Source organism: Mus musculus, chromosome 10, assembly GCF_000001635.26.
Source record: "Mus musculus strain C57BL/6J chromosome 10, GRCm38.p6 C57BL/6J".
NCBI lineage: Eukaryota > Metazoa > Chordata > Mammalia > Rodentia > Muridae > Mus > Mus musculus.
The window spans coordinates 86,899,916-86,915,529 of NC_000076.6; the positions used below are offsets into that span (position 1 = coordinate 86,899,916).

At 43.1% G+C, this 15,614-nt stretch overlaps 1 protein-coding gene and 1 pseudogene across 10 annotated transcripts in view; one reads left to right on the forward strand and one right to left on the reverse strand.

Moving 5' to 3' along the window:
* Stab2 (stabilin 2) overlaps positions 1-15,614 on the reverse strand; it is a 166,845-nt gene that overhangs the window by 58,722 nt on the left and 92,509 nt on the right. For all 10 annotated transcript variants that reach the window (XR_003948628.1, XR_003948624.1, XR_003948626.1 and 7 more), the window contains 4 exons: positions 7,418-7,516; positions 7,223-7,330; positions 5,601-5,732; positions 1,657-1,785 (listed from right to left, as the gene is read on the reverse strand). Coding sequence is in view for 6 of the 10 variants with exons in the window: in XM_030244958.1 (XP_030100818.1) it covers positions 1,657-1,785; positions 5,601-5,732; positions 7,223-7,330; positions 7,418-7,516 (468 nt within the window). In the remaining 4 variants the exon portion in view is untranslated. The remainder of the gene's footprint in view (positions 1-1,656; positions 1,786-5,600; positions 5,733-7,222; positions 7,331-7,417; positions 7,517-15,614) is intronic.
* Positions 9,565-12,804, forward strand: Gm16270 (predicted gene 16270; annotated as a pseudogene).

The window sequence follows — 15,614 nt, forward strand, 5'->3', positions numbered from 1 at the left end:
CCACAAATGAAAGCTGGGAGATACAGATTTTAGAGAGCGGAGTTGACAAGCAGGGTGAGACCACCTTAAGGCTCTCTGAGCCACGCTCTTGACTCTGTGTCTTGCATATCTGAACACTGCTTTCTCCCGTAGTTGTCCTCAGAATCTAATAATGTTTTAGACCACGGAAGGCATCACTCATTTAAATATGAATTCTATAGCACTAATTTATTGATGCATCGGAACCCTTGTTCAGTGACTTGGGTCAGACACAGACACAAATGATGAGTCACACATGGTGCCTTGCCTTCACAAGACATGGTGCAGCTGAGGGCTACAGCTGCAGGATTCTGAAATAACACACACAAAGCACAGAAGACAGAAGGGCAGAAACTTCTCAGTGTTATCTTCTAGATCAGGAGAAGGTCTGGCTATCAGAACAGACTTGACAGTATAGTGCCACTGTCATGATCTCTGTTTCTAGGAACAGACTGCCCAGATTTGAGTCCCTTCTCTGCCACCTGCTATTGGGTGAATAAACCTCTCTTATGCTCAGTTTCTCATCTGTAAACTGGAGTCAGTCAGAGTCCTTACTTTCTAGAGTGTTGTGAGGATCATATGGGTTTATCCATGTAAATGTTTGGAGTGATGCCATGCAGGTATCAAATAGCGAATACGTATCAGTAGTGTTTCTATTCTCAAAGGGTACCACAACTGCCTCTCCGCCTGCAGTGATGAGCTTGCACCACTGCATGGGTAGGTATCACACTGAATTCACACTGCCATCTATATGCCTCTTCTGGTTGACCACCCTTAACCAATACCTATGACGGGTGAAGCATGGACCTTTCCCTGGTTTGGTTTTCCCTTTACAAGGGAGCCAGGGCCTCAGAATCCTGCTCATCATGGTCATCCAGCTAACCTTCCCCAGGCATGTTAGGTACAAGCTATCCAAGGAGATGATGAGCCTGTAGACTCCACGCTGTGTCTCACTCACCTTTTGGTACATTAGAGATGCTCACTGCATAGGCTCTTTCTCAGTACACAGGATCGATCCGAGAGCCTCATGTGTACCAACCAAGTGATTGTACTTCTGAGCCACAACCCCAGTCACAACAAATGGGGAAGTTTTGAACTAAACTGAGATAATCTAATAGAAAATGATTAGGTTTAAAATTATTATTGTTATTTAAACATTTCCATCACATTTTGTGTGTACGTGCAAGTGCATGCGCGTGTGTGTGTGTGTGTGTGTGCGCGCGTGTGCGTGTGCGTGACTGTACATGTGTGGAAGATAACTTGCAGAATTCACTTCTTTCTTTTTACCACCTGGGTCTTGAGGATTGAATTCAGGTTGCCAGGCTTTGTGGCAAGCATCTTTACCTCTTGTCCCATGTTTAAAACTAAAAATAAAGTGTGTGTGTGTGTGTGTGTGTGTGTGTGTGTGTGTGTGTGTGTGGCTGGAGAGATGGCTCAGCTATTAAGAGCACTGGCTACTCTTCCAGAGGACCTGAGTTCAATTCCCAGTACTCACATAACAGCTCGCAATTGTCTGTAATTCTAGTTCCAGGGGGTCAGACACCTTCACACAGGCATACATGCAGTTAAAACAGAAATGTCCATAAAAAGAAAAACCCATCACTCATTATCCTCATCACTGGCCCTGCTGTAACTTACTCTCACAATAATGGTGTCATTATTGTCACACCTATTCTTCTTGATTTCCAGAACTTTCTCCAGACCATGGATCACTCCCTTGTCAGTGGCCACATTGGTGTAGTTTATTGGAGCTTCATTTACATACAGCTGTGAGCAAGAGAATCAGATATGGTTTTATTATGGTTATATTAGAGAAGATGAAGAAGATGGGAAATCAAGGCCTCAGTATGACAACGGTCTAGGAGATAATCCAGTTTCACTGGAAAGTAGCACAACATAGTTGACAGAGATCTGGCTTGGAAGAGGGGAGTCTGAATCATAGTCCTGAATCTGGTACCATGAGGCTGTGTAACATGGGGTCAATTGCTTTCCTGAACCTCAACACTTCTTTTTGTAAAAGGAAAATATTCTGAATTATCTCTAGGGTGTTATTTGTCTCTGAAATGAATTGGTTTATGTTTGCTTAAAAATTAATTCCTAAGGACTGGAGAGGTAGCTCAGCAGTCAAGAGCACTAGTTGCTCTTCCAAAGGACTTGGGTTCAATTCCCAGTACCCACACGGCAGTTCACAACTGTTGGCAATTCCAGCTCCAGGGGATCTGACACCCTCAAATAGATGTACATAGAGGCAGAAACGCCAATGCACATAAAATTTTTAAAAATTACTGCAAGCTGGCTTTATGGGCATACTCATCTATGCTGCAGTCTGGTGGTCCACAAGGTGTGGATGCTTCCCCTAAGATGTGGAGAACGCAGTGCAGTGCATCCTTCCAGTGTATCTGTAACTTGCAACTAATTTGCCAGCAACTCTAGACTAAAGGACAGTAAGCATGGAGAAGGATAAAACTTATTCTATGGAACATATAATGCATTATTCTGCAATGAGGACTTAAAATTCCTAAGACAACATCAAACAGCATCATCAATACTCCTTACTGTTGAAATTGATGTGGAATACCATTGTCTCTTAGGAGTGGCTGGCAGTGATGTGGTCTTCTGTTTGGATGCTGGGGGAAGTGAGGAATGAGCTTTGCATTGCTGTTTCAAGATCAATGGACGTTGGGAGCATCACAAGGAAAACTCATTTACTCTCAAATGGTGATTATAGCATAAGTTTCCAGAATTCCAAGATGTTGAGCTATTTTTGAATACAATGATAGCAGAACATTGGATGCATTCCTACTTAATTTGGCATGTAAAGAGTCTGAATCATTCCCATCATGAGATATAGCCAGAGAATTAAGGGTTGCATTGAAAATGTTATATAAACACACCTACTCAATTAGAAAGCATTCTCTCCCCACTTCCATTTCAACAAAGAGAGTGAAAGGAGAGCATCCATTGTCTTTATTTTTGCTCTAAATCAGGAAATTTATGGGCCCATAGAGAATGAACCATAGTACTGAAAATAACTCAACTCACAGCATCTGAATATTCATCTCTACCTGATGAAACAAAGAAGATAACAGAAAACAACAAGGAAAAGAAAGCTTTCTATCAATAAGATAATTGCTATTCTTGGAAAATGTATTTAGTGAAATTCTGAAATTCTGAACACTGATATGGAATCATAATTATTATTCCTCCTCCTCCTCCTCCTCCTCCTCCTCCTCCTCCTCTTCCTCCTCCTTCTTCTTTTTCCTCCTCCTCCTCCTCCTCCTCCTCCTCCTCCTCCTCCTCCTCCTCCTCCTCCTCCCCACCAAAGTTCCAAAGTCTTCCATATTCTTCCAAATAATAGCATGGTCGGGCCTATCACAGTAATATACCATTTTCTGGTGCAAATGTCTGTCTTATTTACTGCTCAATATTTGCAAAGAGACACCATGATCATAGCAACTCGTATAAAAGGAATCATTTAATTGGGAGCTTGCTTACAGTTTTAGAGAGTTGGCTCATGATTATCATGGCGGGAAGCAGGCAGGCATGGCACTGGAGCAGTGACTGAGAGGCTTGTATCTTGACCCATAGGCAACAGCGTGTGTGTGTGTGTGTGTGTGTGTGTGTGTGTGTGTGTGTGTGTGTGTGTGAGAGAGAGAGAGAGAGAGAGAGAGAGAGAGAGAAGCTTTCACTGCCACACTATTCTAACAAGGCCACTCCTTTTAATCCATCCCAAACAGTTCTACTAACTGGGGACCAAGCATCCAAACAGATGAGTCTATGGGGCCATTCTCATTCAAGCCACACTACTCAAGACTACCCTAGAATGGCCCCAAACTTGTGATTCTTCTTCCTCGGCCTCTGTGCTGCCTAGTTTGTATATCAGTTTGACATAAGGTAGGGTCATCTGGAAGGCAGAATCTTAATGAGGAAAATGCCACTATAGGATTGGGCTGGAGGCAAGTATGTAGGGTATTTTCTTGGCTGATGGTTGATGTGGGAGGACCCAGAACATTGTGGGTGGTACCACGCCTGGGCAGGTGGTCCTCAGGTGTATAAGAAAAGAAACTGAGCATGCCAGAAGCAAGCCAGTAAGCAGCATTCCTCTGTGGCCTCTGCTTCAGGTCCTGCCTTACACTCTTTCAGTGATGGACTGTTACCTGAAAGCATAAAGTGAAATAAACCTTTTTCTCCAAGTTACTTTTTGGTCATGCCATTTTTAAACCTCCTTAAGATGGCCTCCATAGTCCTAGGATTACAGGCACATAATACCTGGCTCTTTATTGACTCTTAAATCATATTTAAAAAATAATTTTTCCTTCTGAGAATTCATTTTAGAATTATATTGTTTCTTATTAAAATTTCATACAGTTTTAAGATACAGCATTTGAACTACATGAGCAGAATTTCATATTACAGCTATAATAACTAGCTCCATGGAGCTAGAGAAATTACCCAAGGAGCTAAAGGGAACTGCAACCCTATAGGTGGAACAATAATATGAACTAACCTTTACCCCACAGCTCTTGTCTCTAGCTGCATATGTATCAAAAGATGGCCTAGTCGGCCATCACTGCAAAGAGAGGCCCACTGGACTTGCAAACTTTATATGCCCCAGTACAGGGGAACCCCAGGGCCAAAAAGGGGGAGTGGGTATGGGGGACTTTTGGGATAGCATTGAAAATGTAAACGAGGAAAATACCTAATAAAAATAAATTAAAAAAAATAACTAGCTCCAGGAATGCTAACCATTTTACTACTTAGGCATTGTGTGAAGCAATCACTGCAATGTAGTATGGTGGTTGGTGTATCCCTGTGATTGTGCAATATTAATGCCAATTTGTTTTACTTTGAGAGCCTCATGCATATCATCAGACTCCTGACTTCCTGAAGCCAGAGCCACATCCTGCAAGTTATTTTGAAAACAAAACAAAACAAAACAAAACAAAATGTTCCCTTCCATCTTGAAAACTGAAGTCTGTTGGGTTTGTGGTACCAGTGCTTAAGAGTCCTTATTACTGCTGGGACTCAAATACCACAGTCAGTAGGACTACACTGGTTGTGATGGTTTGATTATGCTTGGCCCAGAGAATGGCACTATTAGAAGGTATGGCCTTGTGGGAGTAGGTGTGTCACTGTGGGTGTGGCATAAGACCCTCAACCTAGCTGCCTGGAAGCCAGTCTTCTCCTAGCACGCTTCGGATAAAGATATTGAGCTCTCAGCTTCCCCTGCATCATGACTGCCTCGATACTGCCATGCTCCTGCCTTGATGATAATGGACTGAGTCTCTGAACCTGTAAGCCAGCCCCAATGAAACAATGTCCTTATAAGAGTTTGCCTTGGTCATGGTGTCTGTTCATAGCAATAAGACCCTCACTAAGACACCGGTTATCTGAAGGCTGATCACAGGACAAGCAAGTGGGAGACTGACTATGTAGTTTATCCACTGCTTTCTGATTCAACAGAAACAACTTTTTCTTATTGATAAGGCTTAGAAGTACTGGAGGTATTCTTTGGTATGGAAGAGATGAGGGTTGATAGTAATGGAGATACCTGTTCTTGAGTTTTGTTAAAAAGATGTTACCTGGTCATTGTGGAGAAAGAAGGCGAGGAGGTAGGAGAAGCCCAGCATCGTCTCTCGGTGCATGCCGTTGTGCAAGTCATTCCTCAGGAGCTTTTCCCCCAGGACCACGTGGTATTGAAGAATGTCTTCCTTCTGTACCACACATACAAGGAAAAGTCAGTCAGTGAACTGGCCACTTGGCTATAATCTGCTCTACTGTGCCAGAGCCATGGGGTTGCAAAGCTGTGGCTTATCCATGAGCAAGACAGCAGGGCTCAGAAGTGTTAGGTAAGAAGGAGAGCTGTGAGTTTCCAGAATATCTAGACGGCATAATCAAAGTGGTGAGTAGATTTAAAAGTGATTTCTTTAAGATTACAAATATTTCAGCTTCAAAACTTCAACATAAGATGAGCTTTACGCAGTTAGTGCCATAAAGTTACAGATTTCTGGATAAAATAGAAAATAATATGAGGGATGTGAATATGAAAATAATTCCAAGTATTTTAATTATTATTAAAACAAAATACCCCCAAGTAGAAATATGCATTTAAGAACACTACCCAACATAATTGCAATTTTTTATATTGATGCGAAGACTTTTGGAATTAAAAAAAATTTTTTTGCAGTGCCAAAGGGGTATTTTTTTCCCTCATATTAAAAAAATGACACTGTAGAAAAATCTACAAACAAATGCACAGTGGTTTCCGCCTACATAAGTGGTTTGGACTATAATTATGAACATTTCTTTGATATGCAAATTAGTATTTTCAGTTGATTTTTTTTTGTATCCCTAATGAGATGTTAAAGCCATTTTTTCTACACATAAAAGAGAACACATGCTTTAATAAACACTAGGTAAATGTCTTCAACTTGCTTTTTTTTGTTAAATATTTTAGTTTCTTTCTGTCTGTCTCTCTGTTTCTCTGTCTCTGTCTCTGTCTCTGTCTGTCTCTGTCTCTGTCTCTGTCTCTGTCTCTGTCTCTGTCTCTCTCTCTCTCTCTCTCTCTCTCTCTGTTGTTCATGACATGCTTGGATCACAATTAAGTATCCAGAGCTGGATGAACAGGTTTTGACAAAAACATGATATAGCATGTGTCTAATGGGTCGAAAATGTTGACAATGCTTGAGAGCTGCTTGGGACTTAACTGTGGGTACTACTCTCAAGGAAGACCCTGGTTCAGTTCCCAATATCTGTAACAGGCAGCTCACAACCATCTGTAACGGCAGCTCTAGGGGAGACACCTTTGGATGTAACACCTCCGGCCTCTGTAGGCATCTGTCCTCATGTATACATACACACAAAAACAAACAAACACACACACAAATACATACCACACACACACATACACACACCACAAACACACACACATACACCACACACACACACACACACACACACACACACACATACACACAAGTACACACCATTAAGAATAATTTTTTTCTGGTTTTTTGAAACAAGGTTTCTCTGCATAGCTCTGGCTGTCTGGAAACTAGCTCTGTAGATCAGGCTGACATTAAACTCACAGAGATTTGCCTGCCTCTGTCTCTCGAGTGCTGGGATTATAGGTGTGTGCCCACAGCCCAGCCTAAAATGTTGACTGCTTAGAGAGACAATGTTGACTGCTGGGACTGACACTTACTAGAGAGGTGGCTTTCTTCTCCCTGATATAACTTTCGATGGCTTCATTGTTTGGCACAAATACAGTATAAGCATCTGCAGCCTCGATTGCACTTGCCAGATTGTAATGCTGCAAAGCAAAGACAGGACAGCCAGTGAGGGATTCCAGTTCCCCGACAGCTTGACAAGATGGTTATGCAGAGAACATGGTACTTACAATGATGTAGCCCCGGAAGATGGAATAGTCAGGCATCTGTTCCAGACGGGTGAGTAGACTGGGTAAGGAGCCAGTTAGACCTCTTTGGGGGATTAGCACCTGGTAAAAGAAACCCCAAAATTCTATTTAGGAAAATTTGGTACCATTGCTGCTCATTAGTAACTATGAAAGTCCTGTTGGTCTCTTCAGGCAGTTAAAAATTTTTTTTTCTGAAAACATTTTGATTATTTATAGAACAAGTTATTCCAGGATGCAAAGTCTGGAAGGAACTTAGAGATGTTAGTTCAATTTTAAAATTTCCCCTTAATTTGTTCTTCATTTAGAGAAAATTTCATCCTTATAACAGACTTTATGGATTCCGCTAAGGAATCTCTTCTAACTTTCATTATATTATCCTGTTAATTCTTTGCTTCTTATCCCAAGAACCTTAAGTCTACTTACTATAAGCCAGTGACCTGAATGCCTGTAAAAATGCTTTGCTTGATAACAATAAAACAGACAGGGAATTTTAACATGAATAGTTAGATATCAGCCCCACCCCTGAGTGTGTGTGTGTGTGTGTGTATGTGTGTGAGAGAGAGAGAGAGAGAGAGAGAGAGAGAGATTGCTGATACATTCCCCCAGCTATTTGATCCCCTCCTTTTTTCTTCCTACTTTTGAAACAGAGAGAGAGAGAGAGAGAGAGAGAGAGAGAGAGAGAGAGAGAGAGAGAGATTGCTGATACATTCCCCCAGCTATTTGATCCCCTCCTTTTTTCTTCCTACTTTTGAAACAGAATCTTGCCATGTAGTCCTGGCTGACTTTAAACTTTCTGTGGTCCTTCTCATTTAGCTTCTTGAATGCTGGGATTACAGCATGTGTTACCCCATCCCGTCTGACTTTTTAGTCTCCATTGCCATACATTACATCCCGTTGTAAAGAGTTAACAGCAGCGTATTCACTACCTCTCATCCCCCATCTCCCAACCATTTCGTTTGCATTCATATCGACATCTGTCTGGCCCACATAGCCTAGTCTGGCTAACCCTCTGGCCAAGCTAACTAGTTTTATCTTCTCGTTCTAGAACCTTGTCAAACGGGAAACCCTCAGCGCTGTAACATTGTCGTTCTTCCTTCACTCAGTCTTGCCTTGACATTTATTGGGTGCCTAGTATGGCTCAGGATGAGGAGACACTGATCTGTTTGAGGCCTGGTCTCCCCCTCGAAGAGCTAAGCACAGGGCAGGAGGCGGCACAACACAGACAGCTAGCATAAACATAAACCAACTCCCCAGGCAAGGGCCATCAATGCCTGGAGGGCGGAAGAGGAAGCCTGGAGCCCAGGAAGGACCCTCAAGCCCTCTTCGTGCCATTGGCTGCCTGGTGTTGAGTATGCAAATGAGTACACGTCACTTCCTATAATAGCTGGGCGCCATCTTCTCGCACCTGCCAGTGCGGGAAGACAGACGGGGTGTGAGCGGCTCTGACTAGCACGCTGAGGAGAAGCTTGAGGACCTCCCGGTGTAAGTGAAGGTTTAGGGGTTTCGGGGGTGCGAAGAAGTCAGTGTGTGACTGGAGGCCGGGGAAGGGCTGTGGCGCGAGGCCCGTGTGTGTGACTGGGGAGTCCGGGAAGGGCTGTGACGTGAAGGCAGGGCAAGAGCGGTCGTGCGAGGCGGTCAGTGTGGGACTGGAGTCCGGGAAGGGCTGTGGCGCGAGGCGGTCAGCGTGTGACTGGAGCCTGGGAAGGGCTGAGGCGCGAGGCGGTCAGCGTGTGACTGGAGCCCGGGAAGGGCTGAGACACGAGGCCCGTGTGTGTGACTGGAGGCCCGGGAAGGGCTGAGGTGTGTGCTAGGCGGTCAGTCAGTGTGTGAGTAGAAGGCCGGGGAAGTATGAGGGCATGAGGCCAGTGTGTGACATGAGGCCCTGGAAAGGCTGAAGCGCGAGGCAGTCAGTGTGTGACTGGAAGCCAGGGGAAGGGCTGAGGTGTGAGGAGGTCTGAGTGTGACTTGGAGGCAGGGGAAAGGGATGTGGCACAAGGCAGTCAGTGTGTGACAGAGTTGAGGGCATGATGAGGGAGGTGGTAGGAGGCGGGTACAGGCCACCTTCCCATGGCAGAGAACTATGTCACTGAGACATAGGCTCCCTTATTGCAGGGCAGAACATTTCAAAAATGTTTCAAGTTCCCGTGGAGAATCTGGATCGCATCAGAAGTATGAGGCCGTGGGTGAAGAGTGCCCTTCAGAACATTGGACTCGCTGGCTGCAGAGAATTGTTGAAGGACCTTGAAGGCTTTGGCCCAAGTGACAGATACTTTTATAATACGTCTTGGCCAGATATTGCTTCAAGGGAACTTGTCAGGAAGAAAATGAGATACCGGTCCAAGCCATACTGCTGTAGCCTCTGCAACTACTCAGCAAATGTGCTTGTTTCTCTCAGAAATCATTTGAATCATTGTCATGAAGATGAGGTGGACCAAGAGCTGCAGATCCAGTGTCCAGATTGCTCATTTGCTTCTCGGCCCAATGTGGTGAGCAGACACTTCTGGTTGTTCCATGAGCCTGTTGGGAAAGTTCACAGCCCCAAAGAGAAAGTTCTGGGCAATGGGAAGTCATTGAAGGGTTATATAAAACATTTTACCTGTTTAAAATGTAACTTTTCCAACACTTCCTTCTGTAGCATGAAGAAGCATGTGCTGATCACCCATTTTCATTCTTTACTGAATGCCTATATTGGCCTTCAAACTAAAGAAGATGAGCAGCAGCCAACAGCTGCTGCTCTTTCTGGGGCAAACACTCTACCACCTGAAAGTTTCTATTGTAAAAAGTGTAGTACCACTGTGAGTAGCCAGGAAGAGCTGATGACCCATATTTTAACATCAGATGTACACAAGAATTTGGAGAATAAGTTGAGGTCTGTGATTTCAGAACACAACAAGAGGTCTGGGTTTCTGAAGCAAGTGGCTTTTGCTCCAAAGCCACGGGCAGGCTTGTCCAGACCACCAAACAGTAGTGCTCCACACACAACTTCTTCAGCAAAGCCACCTTGGTCCCATCTTGCCTTGTCACAGAACACTTCAAGTCCAGCCATGGTACAGTCAGTGACTTTGGCCCAACCTGTGACTTCTGCCAATGTACAGCCACTTGGGCCTGTGAATAAGTCTGTTGGAATGAGCAATCTAATGAGTCAAGCCATCCAACCTGGCATTTTACCCTTAACACGGCCCATGGGGTCTACAAGTCTACCTGTGGGTCCTCCAGTCAGATCAGTGGGGCTTACTAGCAGGCCAGTGAAGGCTACAAGCGGACTGACCAGGCCAGGTACCCTTTCTTCTGGTCTTTCTGCCAGTAATAGGATTCTGCAGACCACATCACCAGGAACTATTTCTGTGGGTCAGATGGTCTCACTGGCAGTTCTTCCTGAAGGTCAGATGGCCCCTGCGTCTGTGATTCCTGCACAGACAGCAGCTTCTGGGGTTCTTCCCACTGGCCAAGCAGTTCAGTCCAGGGTTCTCCATTTAAGTCAGACAGTCTCATCACAGGTTCTCTCCTCTTGTCAGACAGTGTCCTTTAGGGTTCTCCCTGCAGATCAATTGGCATCATTTGGGTTGCTGTCCTCCAAACAGCTGGTGGTCTCAGATGTCCCTGTAAACCAGGGTGTGAGCTCTCGTATTCCTCTGCTTGGTCAGCCTGTTACATCAGGGGTCCTTCCTGCAGGTCCACCAGTTAGACACAGTGTGATTCAGCTCAATCAGTCTGTTGGCCCCAGCATGCTTCCTGTGAGCCAGTCAGTGAGAGCTGAAACTTCACAGAATACCATGTTCCTCAAGTCAGGCTCTGGTTTTAGAAAGCTCCTTCCGACAGGAACACAGGTTAATGGGAAGCCCATTTACATGCTGGACCCCATTCCTGCCACTCTGCCTATTCCTCAGGGTGGTACCCTCATGACTATCACTCCATCCCAGGTGCCCAACAAATTCCGATCCCCTAGTGTGGGTACACAGATGTCCAGTGCTCTACCCAACTTGTCCTCCTCCCAGGGACTGGTAAGCACTGCAGACCAGAACATATTTGTTCAGGTCTCTTCACCTGAGGTCAGACAAGCCAACCAGTGGAAAATCTGCCCAGTTTGCAAGGTGTTCTTTCCATCTAATGTCTACCAGGCTCACGTGGAAGTGGCTCACAAAGAAAGTGAGTTTATCTCCAGTGAGAAACTTGAGCCAGTAAATCTGGCAGTGTGTGCACCATTTCTGAAATGGACAAGAGAGAAGGCCATGCGTTGCCTCTCCTGCAAATGCTTGGTCTCAGAGGAGGAGTTAATGTACCACTTACTTAAACATGGCTTAGAGTGCCTGTTTTGCCCATGTATTTTCCACAACATTCAGGATCTTTTGGAGCATAGCAGAATTAAACACCTTGGGAGGAAGAAGCTGTGTTTGGATTATAGTAACAGGGCCTCCCAATTAAGCCTGGATGCTAATGGCAACCTGTTGTTCCCCCATCTTGATTTCATTATCAGTCTGCCAAAAGAGACGATTGGAGAACAGGAGATCTGCCTGGCTATCCTTTCAGGCATATACTCCACATCACTGGTGCCCTTGTATGTTAAGGTGAGGCCTCAGGCTAAGGCTGTACCTAAGCTCAGTGAACAAGAGCTGACCTGTCCCCTCTGTTTGAGCACATTCACAATAGCCGATGCCTACATGTTACATTTAAAGGACAAACACCATATTATGCCAGTGGCCTATACATTGCTCAGTTCTCCTGCCTTCAGGTGTGTCCATTGTTATGGAGTCTATTCTGAAAACCTGACTATGGCAGCCATCTCACTTCATTTGCTGTATTGTGAATATGCTATTAAAGGTAACAGCTCAGACCAGCAAGTTCAGTCCAGTTTTGTTGAGAGCAGTGAACAACAGTTTGTTAATGGGGAAAAGATTCCTGATTCTACCTGTCCTATAAAAAGAAAGTGGCCAGATGTCCATTTGGGGGCAGAAGGCCATAGGAGGGATGGGAAAGATTCCTTGCATGTACTAAAGGGTAATGCAGCATCAGGTCCAGAAGAAGGGACTAGTGCTGTGCCTTTGAAGAGACAAAGGCATGAAAGCACAACTCAGGGACCAGTGGTCAATGATGATTTACTCCAGATCCTAGCATTAGATCCCCAAAAATACAAAGACTACCATGAGAAAAAAAAGCAGTTTCTTAAAGATTATTTCCATAAGAAACCATATCCTACCAGCAAAGAAGTAGAACTGTTGTCTTTATTCTTGAAGATGGAAAAAATTAATGTGGCTTTGTTTTTTGGAACAAGAAGATATATTTGCTTGAAATCAGTAGAAGTCCACAGACCCTCAGTACTTCTAGGTTTTGATATGTCTGAACTTAAAAATGTTAAACACAGACTAAACTTTAAACCACAAAACTAAGTTTAAAGTCCTAGGCAATAGTTTGTGCTGACTTTGGTACTCTCCTTTGCTCTGTGTTTCAGGCGCTCAGGAATACTTGGTTAGGAAGTAAATGTTACTCCAAATGTACTGATTCCTGTAGTTCAGTCTCTCAACTTAGGAATAAGTTGCCCCACACCTACCATGTGAATTAAGTTTTGATATTCCATATATTCCTTATTAGTAGTAGCTTCCAAATGATAAAAACCTGAAGTCTACAAATACTTGTCTTTTCATTTTAGGAATTTTTTGCTTGTTTGTAAATGATTAGTTAAAAGTCAGAGCATTGTTTTGGAGCATTCGAAGCAGCAGCCAAAGACACAGCAGTGTTTAGAGAAGAGGGCACTACTATGTATGTGGCTTTCTAAGAACACATTTTTGAATATTAACTTCTGTTAGTATTTGACTACCATATTATAATTTTGATTTATATTTTCAGGTTTGTCCTGAAAGCTTAAAAAACACAACTCAAAGAGAAATATCCCCATCTCAGGGTTTGATGTGTAGCTCATAATGTGTTTTTTTATAAGTCAAGTGTTTGAAGGGGCAGCGATGCATTCCCTTGTGAACTTTATAGTGACAAGTCATTTCTTAATTAAAAGATAAAGACAAATTTTAAGCACTTTGAAAACACACACACAGAGTTCTTTCTTACTTGAACTGCTCATAAGCAAGTAAGAAGAAAGGGCCATGGACTTATGTATAGAATTCCTGCCCTTGTATGTGGATCCTTCTTGAAATAGAGTACAGGTTTCAGGCTTAGGAAGAAAGGGGTAGTAGTCCAGGAACTCTTTCTTCATGGTAGGAATAACTTAATAGATGTGTTACAGTTGGGAATATCGGATTTCCTCTGGCCCAGGTGTCCAGGTGAGCACTTCAGGCATTACTGAGGAATCTGTGTTGCTGTATTACTGTTCCGTGATGTCAAACCCTGTTTTCCACACAGTATAACGCAACAGCATAGTGTATAGTATTATAGACCAGACAGCTTGGGCCTGGAATTATTGCTCCCCCACACCTATCCCTACCCACACCTCAGGCAAAACAAGCAAAAAGCCCCAAATCTACTTTTGAGCAAGAGGGTGTGCTCAGGAAGAAGGAACACACAGAGGAAGTATACTTGGTTTTTATTCCGAGGAAGGTGGTAATTGTATCCTTTCCCCTTTGGCTGGGGTCTGAACCTCTGCTAGTCTGAGAATTGGTGCATAAGAAAATGGAGGAAGGGGAAAGGAGTTATTGCTCCAAAGAGGAAAGGATCATTGCTTCAGGCTACCAAATTCTTAGAATAGAAATAGGACCTTTGAGTAAATAAAAGTTTTACTTGAAGTGGGGGGAGGGATTAACTCCTAAACACAAGTTTTATAGTATTTGATAGAAAAAAAATCTCATTATATATTTCTTATAAATCCTTCCTCTTTTTTTCCTTTTAAAACACTCTTTTCTTCAAACTCATTGTGGTTTTCTTTTTCTGTTCTATCTTGGAATAAGAAACTGCCCTGGGGAGGGAGTAGTACCTGTTTATTAATAGTCAACTCAACTATCCTATGTTATGTTCCTAGAATAAAAAATTGTTACATCTATTTCATTACCATGGTTTAAGGTAAGCTCACCTTCCTAAGGGTAGTTCCTCTGTCAGGAGAATGATCTATCTGCTTTGGAATCATTGCCCTTTGATGTGCAAAGGAGTTTGCCTCCTTTTAAGTGAAGTATCCAGGGTGTGGGGCTCCAGAAAGTATTACAGTGTTTTAAATGTAGCATTTGCTTGTAATATTTGTAACATACATTTAGGCACTTGTGAATCTTCTTTGATAATTGGGACACATTCGTCAATTCTGAGAACTTGTTATTTTTTTTCTATTTTCATAGTGTTTACTGTGAATTAAAATTTGTTATGCCACTGCCAAAAAATAAAGCTTACTTTGGAACACAGTCTTAGACATTTCTTTTTCATGTTGTCTGAAGCCAGTTTTGTATTACAAAGGCATAGTTGAATAGTGACAGAGATCAGGAGACCTAGAAATTTAGTATTTGCTATCTGGTTTCTTTGTAGTTTGTTTCTAGTATCTAGATTAGAGGAAGACAAACATTTTTGAACTTTTGAAAACTTTCTTCCTTGGATTGCTTCTTTCTTCCTTATTATCCTCTTAGGTTTTTATCCTATATTTTAAATATTTTACGTACTGAACTTCACCCTATACCCAAATAAAATGTTCTGCATAAGCTCTCCTAAGAGCTCTTACCGTACATCGGCTACATTTGTTCCTGATACATCTGCAGTAGACCTTTTAGATGCGGTGAAGAAAATGGTTAAAGGGGACCCTTCATCCCTTCCACCCCAGGCTAGATACAGTTCTTCACATTAGTCCTCTATTTTCCCTGTCCCTTCACTTGATGCTCTGTAGCTCCCTGTTACTACTAGCTCATTTCTATACAGCAGTCCTGGCAATGGGACTAGTCACTGTTGCCAGTCGCCCCAAATCAATTCTATGCTTACATCCTCTCACCAACCCACTGTTTCTCCCTATTCCTCAACCCTCCTAGAAAATCACATGGTTTTACTTTTAAAAATATTTATTTTCCAAATTTTTTCAAGAATGCAAATGGCAATTGCATGATTGATTGCAGCCCAGTAAGTTAAGACTATGTGACCCGAAGACTGTCTTCAATGGACCTCCTTTGACAAAGATCCTCCTCAGCAAAAAACAGCTATAATGACCCTGCCCTACATTTTTATATCCTCTTAGTGTTAGGGATGGTAGTTTCCTGCTGAAAGATTA